Source organism: Myotis davidii, unplaced genomic scaffold (genome assembly GCF_000327345.1).
Source record: "Myotis davidii unplaced genomic scaffold, ASM32734v1 scaffold313, whole genome shotgun sequence".
NCBI lineage: Eukaryota > Metazoa > Chordata > Mammalia > Chiroptera > Vespertilionidae > Myotis > Myotis davidii.
In genome coordinates this window covers 421,113-428,647 of record NW_006286275.1, presented here as the reverse complement: position 1 = coordinate 428,647, position 7,535 = coordinate 421,113, and the positions used below count along the sequence as shown (strand labels likewise).

Sequence of the window (7,535 nt, the reverse complement as noted above, 5' to 3'; positions counted from 1 at the left end):
ACACCCTCAGGGGGTGGTCATAATAATTTGGCCATTCAGTGTATGTGTAACTCCATCTATTGAAAAAAATCTGCATTATTAACCGGTACACCTAGTAATATACTAAATAAATTGGCATTAATTTGGCTCTTTAATAAAAATGAGGATGATTTCTGAGGGATAAATTGTGTTTCAATAAAAAAATCATAATGCCCAGTTTTGGATATTATACTCCAATTCAGTTAAAAGTCTTCAAAGTTTTATTTGTCACCTGTAAACTGAACTGAATCCTGAATTCTCCTAGTTTTCTTCAACCCTCCAAACTGATTTCTCCTTTTTCTCCCATCCTTTGTCTTGGAATTACTGAGAACTTTTTTCTAAGGCTGTGTCTGCCATATAGCATTAACCTGATCGCCTGATGACATCACCAGGGATGTTCAAAGCGCAGCCAATGCCGATCTATCAGATTGTAGCTGCTTGCTTTCATTCCAGCAAAAGCCTTGAACCTAAAATCCTTCTCAACTGACAGCCTTACAGACTCAGAAACGGGTTTATAGCTTGCTCTAATCACTCAACTTTGTTTTTACTCCTGTTTTCAGAGGCATGCCCCTTACTAACAGCCTGGCTGTCGATGAGACATTGGGTATGGTGTACCTGGAGGCAGTCCTTTGTTTTCGCTCTAATAAATCTTGTTACTACACCTCAAATCCTCCTATGTGTGTAGCCCTGAAATGCATTTCCTGTGATACCGTGGAAAAGTCCTTATTTCCTCTGGCACCAGAGTTTTTTCTGTTCACCTAGTTACATTTTGCACATATAAGTAATAATGATTTCTTTTGAAATCTTAGTTTTTTTCCTTTAGTTAATTTTACATTGTTGCAATAGTGAGGGAATTCTCTATGAATTTCCTAAGTTAAATAATATCTACTGTGAAATATGCTGAATTAAATGCATCTTGACTAAAACAGAAGTTAAATTTGTAAATTTGTATCTCTGTATTAAAGGAAAGAAGAGGTTACACATTTAAAATAAACTATTTGCACAAGTTAACTTTTTTACTAACATTTATCAGTAGATTGTGTTAAAGAATATCAAACTATTAGAGGAAAAAGATAAAATTCTCAAGCAAACTTATTAATTAAATTAGGGAAAATCCAAATAACTTTGTATCCAGTCCCCAAAAGTCCCTGAAATTCCTTCACTGGGGATCATGGCATAATAATTAAAGATTTTAGATAGCCCCAGTACATTTTTATTCCATCTAACATAACAGACTTCATATTAGTATTACAAGAAACTTCCCAGAGTAAGGATAGAGTTCAATGTGAACCTTGGGGTGGAGTAAATATCTATAAAGCCTCTGCAGGTCCTTTACCGAAGAAAAAATCCTGGCTTATGTGTATCCTTATGAATATAAGCCACTCTTTCAAGCAACCCAATCATGTTAGACCTTTTGGGAAGCCCCCTTTTGCTTGCCTAATACAGATTAATTATGTTTATTAAGTGTTGTAGCTATAGGTATGCTATCAAAATTGTAGCAATTCGTTTTCAAAGAGTGAGGGAATATTGTTTGGTGAGTTGAGCTTGGAGCTGTGAGTGCAGGGAGGAGGCTACTATATAGGAACAACTACTGCCTATCAGTCAACTGAACTAAGGTAGAGAAGCAACCTGAAGTACCTAAAAATGAACTCAAAGAAATTGGATTTGAACAACCCTAAGTTTTTGGTCACTCATATCTATTCCTGTTAATACTGACTGTGAAAGACACCATTAGAGACGAGTGTAAGAATGTTACTCTGTGAAACAAAATCCCATGAGCTATATTCTATAGCCTAGATTATGGCACCATCATGCTTGAAGAAGTCTGAAGTGATGATGAGAAGAATACAAGGCATAAAACTTGCCTCATTAAATCCTTTCTTTCCCTCCTCACTAGAACCCAAATAATTATCTTCCATTTCCTCCTCATCCCTTCACATGCGCATACCATAGAAATATTTCTAAACATAAAGGAAAGAAATAAGATGGATCAGTAGGGTGTAATGTCTTGCTTAAACTGTCTATAACTATTCCAGTAACTCATCTAATCTCTGCTTACATCCTATGGAAGCATATTTGAACCCACGTCTGGATTTAAGTGGATTGGATTTGAGTGAGTCACCTCAGCCTGAAATCCAATACTACATTAGTGCACATCACCTCTGAAACACTCCAGCCTAGCAACATTTCCAAGTACAGCAACAAGGGGAGTTGGTGAGCTGGCTAAATTGGAGACGATGACCTTTATATGAATATCTGTATATATAGTGGGGAATATTTTTAATAAAATTTGACACTTTTTAATATATTGTGATATTTTGAAAGCAGTATGTATGAAATGTATGAAATTGTAATGACATTTTCTGTCCCTCAAGTTCATTAAAATGAGATCTTACCTGCACACTATATAATATTCAATATTCTGTTATTTCTCTGACATTAAAAAGTAATCCGTGAAGTGCAGACAGTTTATAATATAAGCTGTTATCAATAGAATGTGATTTCAACTACGGTGTTTTGCTTTTTATAAATTAGTAATAGGTCCAAATACTTGCCCTATTTTCTGAGGTTGCTCTTTATTAGTATACTCTTTAAGAGTATACTATGATTTTGAATTATATGAATGAAATGAATTTAAATTGGTATTAGTTAATAAAAAATAAACATTTACAAAGGTCAGTGTAATGCAAAGAAAAAAAAATGACATTCACCTCCAAAGGTGATAGAATTATAAATTTAAATAGAAATATAAATTTAAATAGAAAATTCATTCCTTTACATAGAGGGAAAGAAACTCTTTAAAAATGACTCTCATGAGAAATAATCACTCATAAATTACCTGATAAATTATGAGTTATTTTACATATAAGCAAATGATTTAAAACATTAGAAATTTAGTAAAATATTATAATCAATTATCACCAAAAATGAAATTATTTATTCAAAGTTTGACTAACAGTTTTGGGCATAAATAACTTAAACCCAGACAATAAATACTTGTGGATAAAATATTTAAGGCAGACACACTATTCCCAGCTTCTGTAGGTTTACATGAGTATTAATGTCAAAGGCTTTGACATGTGGAAGACCTGGGTTTCTTTTGCCTATTGTGACTTCTGACACTTGATTCCTTCCTCTGTAAAATGGAGATTTTGTAATAACAATATCCACCTCATAGGATTAATGAAAGGTTACATGAGATAGTTAAACTCCAATGAAAGGTAAGATTTAAAATATTAGTTATTATTACTGTTGAATTTGGCACCTGTTAATAATAACCCAGTGAAATGTTGATGATAAATTAATATAATCAATCCCACAAAGTGACCAACGGAAACCATTCAACATGCCATTAGCCTAGTTTAATTTCTATTACACTAAGATAACCTCAATTAAATCACAGTTGACCCTTGAACAATGTGAGAGTTCAGGATGCTGACCTCTTACACAGACAAAAACCCAAATATAACTTTGACTCCTCCCAAACTTAATGAGTAATAGCTTACTGTTGACTGGAACCCTTTCAGACAACTTAAGCAGTCAATTAACACATAATTTCATATATTATATGTATTATATATTGTATTCTTACAATAAAGTAAATCAGAGATAAGAAAATGTTATTTTAAAAATCAAAAGGAAGAGAAACTACACTTGTACTGTTTACTGAAATATCAGTAGACCTGCACATTCAAACGTGTGTTGTTGAAGGGTCAACTGTACTTTAAAATAACAAGGGTCAAGTATACCATAATTAGAGAAACCTTTGGCTTTGATTTTTCTGACTTGATGGTGCTTTTAATGCTTCTGGGTCATCCTAGAAAACACTATGGGACATGGAACAATGTGTACAATAAATAATAAGAAAAGAAATCTAATTTTCTTGCATTGGCTTTCTTGTCTTCTCTTAATGAAGAAAAGACAGCCTTTCACCAAAGGAATTAGTCATACATTTTATCATTATTTAGATAAACTATTTATAATCATCCAAGGAAATCTGGAAATCCAATGGACATACTGATATATTGAAAATTAGCAACTTTATAAGTTTGTTTTAACATTGACCAGTTCTCTGGCTAGCTCTCCTCTAATTTCTATAAGAAAGTATCTTGCTCATTTAATTGTTTAATGTCTTCCTCATTGTATGTTTTAGGAATGGGGCCCTTGTTCATCTCTCATCTCAGTGACTCTTCAGTATGGCAGACACACAGTAAATTTGGTCAAATCAATGAAAAAATTTGGACAAATGAGTATTGGTGCTATTAAGTGATTCTTGTGTGTCAGAACTACATTAAGGGCTTTTCATACATTAACCAACCTAAGCCTTACATCAACCAAATAAGGTTTTTAGTATCCCAATATTATTTATGAAAATACTGATGAGTTCCTAGAGGTCATGATTTATAGACTATATATCATATTTTTAAAGAGCTCCCAGAAATAGGGATTTTGAATAGTCTGTGCTAATCTGTTCAGGATATTCTCAAGGAAAACAATTTTTTTTTTCTGTATCTAATTTGTCTTCCCCTTTTTTTCTCTGTGGTGCAGGAGTTGTTAGCTTGTGTGATCCCTGCTTGAGCCTAATCTAAGAATCTTTACAAAGTCAGTGACACATGGAGTACCAACCAGGTATATAAGAAAGATGCCTACTTCCCTCAAAGTCTTGAAGAGAGATGGTAAGTATTGAAATATTACAGTCCATAAACTTCTCAGATTCAGACATCACTTAGTAAACATAATAATTGCAACCAAATATTTATAAGTGTGACATCAATGAATTGGTTTTTACCTTACACTAGAAAATTATCCCTTATAGTCTTTCAAAAGACATGAACATATTTGAGGTGTCACAAACAACAATTCAAATGTCATATTGTAAGAGAAAGTCCAAAGTATAGCTTCTTACTCAAAAAGCAAATTTAATTAAAGTCAAGAATCTTATTTGAATCCGAGTTTATTATGTTTCTAGTTTATATTAAGTCTGTTTGATGATTCAATGTAAACTTCAAGTGACCCAAAGGCTCTCACAAAGTTTGGGCCAAATGTTAATTGACTTTAAGACTGATAACTGATTAAAGAATAATTTGAAATCACTGCTAACTATGGAGAATGAAGCAACCCCTCCAGAATTATACCAATTTCTTTCAAAATAACCACCCTCAGGTTTGGGAGGGGTGGGAGGAGGTATCAGCTTTTGTAAGGGCTTTTCATACATTATCCAACCTAAGTCTTACATCAACCAAATAAGGTTATTAGTATCCCAATATTATTTATAAAATTAAGAGGTTATGTGATTTTTCTGGCATCAAACAGTTACCAAGCAGCAACTCTATAAATGTAAAGTTGAGTATAGCCTACTAAATGCCTCCAGTCTTTTAAGTATTACTCCAAAGGGCTTCCAATAATAACAAAAAAGATAACGGTGCAAACTTCTAGAAAATGCTCTAAGAGTGTTCCTACACATGTCCTCTAAGCATCATTTCCTGAATGTGATAAGATTCAGTAATTTCACCCATCTTATTATTGGCCTTACAGAGATTTAAATGAAAGCAGAAATTTTCCAATTGCAGAAAGGATAGGTTGCAAAATATAAATTTAATAACTATTTACTCATGATCATGAAAACTACACGTTAGCAAATATTTTGTGTAATAAAATAAATAATTTAATGATTTACATTAAACTTAAAACAAAACACTAATTAGGAAACAACCTTGTTTCCACTATAATACATTTGGTTAAAAGCAGAAATGATAGATTATTAGGTGAATAAAGAGTAGGGATGGAGCCTTAACTAGTTTGGCTCAGTGGATAGAGCCTTGGCCTGCGGACTGAAGGGTCCCAGGTTCAATTCCAGTCAAGGTCATATACCTTGGTTGCAGGCACATCCCCAGCAGGGGGTATGAAGGAGGCAGCTGATTGATGTTTCTCTCTCATTGATGGATCTAACTCTCTATCCTTCTCCCTTCCTCTCTGTAAAAAATCAATAAAATGTATATTTAAAAAAAAAAAAGAGTAGGGATGGAGTGAGGCCATGTGTGTGTGTGTTTACCCAGGACATCCAGAACCAGATCTCCATAATTAATTGAATCAAGGGTATCCCCATAATTAATTGAATCAAATAAACTGGCAATCTTACTGGCAATGAACAAATCAATGTTTCAATTATATGAGTTGTCTATTGTATAATAACCATAATAAACAATTACAGAAATGAGAATGCCATCTACAGTAAGCTTTGATATTAGAAAGACAGAAAGCAGGTGTTGAAGTTCTGCTTTACTTAGACAAAATATAGACCTCCCTTAAGAAGGAACTTACTCAATGAATTTACCTGACATAACCTGATTTTCCACATCTGAGCCAATCATACCAATTGAAAAAATCAACGAATTCAATTTAAATGATTGTATAAATGAGTTGCCTCCAAAGCCCATATAAGCACCCATTTAAAAAGCAGAATGTATAATTATGAAGGGACTTACATATTTGGTTTCTCGACCAGCTGATCTTGGAACAGTTGTAGGTGTCTGTATGAAAATAAAAATAATTATAATACTAAAGTAATAAATAAAATAGTTTTAAAATATTTAACCTCTGGGATAAGTGTTCACCTATTTTTTCTTATTAAGACTTTCTAATCATTACTCCCTCTTTTCTATATAAAATCCTTTGTACCTTTGAAAATCATTTCATTAAACTACATCATTTCATTATTCTTTTCATTACTGTTACCTATCAGCTTTCTGATTAATTTTCCCTAGTTTATTGATGATGTTTATTCATGAATCATAATAGTTCCTTACATGATATTTTGTTACTTCAAATTCACGTAGAAATCTCTGCACTCTCAATTCTTCATGCTCCAAAGATATTCTCATCCACTCCATTTCAACCATTCATTTCTAGGACTATTCCTATACTTTGCCTTAACAAATAAAATGAGAAACTTCTAAAATTTCAATTTCTGACATCCTATTTTCAGAACTCTACCTCCTAGACACCATCTCCATTTCTCAAATATCCCTAATGTGACATTTCTTGAGCTTCAGCTTCACTGAGACTTCAAAATCATTAACACTTACCAACTCCATTCAAGCTTCAGTACCTCTGAGCTTACATAAATTGTCATTTTATACCTTAATCTCTCTTGCCTCTCTCTCTCCTTTGAATCCCTCCACCAACACACACACACACACACACACACACACACACACAAAACCTGTATGGACCTCATTATCCATTTTCTCTAAACTTGTAACTGAGAAATAAAATCTTACTGGGAAACTCTCTCAATCAGATAATTGATGTCATTATAAATACCAGTAGTGATATTCAACTTCAATTGGGCATTCAATACTCCCTGGTAAACACGAATTTTTCTCTTGCAGGCTCATTTTCCCACTTTCTGAGAGCAATTGGCTATTTAATTCATTTATCAATTCAACAAATATCATTATGTATCTACTATATGCCAGGAACTGTTCTGCACACTTCAGACTTATCCATGAATAGAA

General features: G+C 33.1%; 1 protein-coding gene across 1 annotated transcript in view; it reads right to left on the bottom strand.

Moving 5' to 3' along the window:
* MLIP (muscular LMNA-interacting protein) overlaps positions 1–7,535 on the bottom strand; it is a 103,924-nt gene that overhangs the window by 43,837 nt on the left and 52,552 nt on the right. Inside the window, exon 8 of the mRNA XM_015560046.1 lies at positions 6,504–6,548. Coding sequence (XP_015415532.1) covers positions 6,504–6,548 — 45 coding nt within the window. The remainder of the gene's footprint in view (positions 1–6,503; positions 6,549–7,535) is intronic.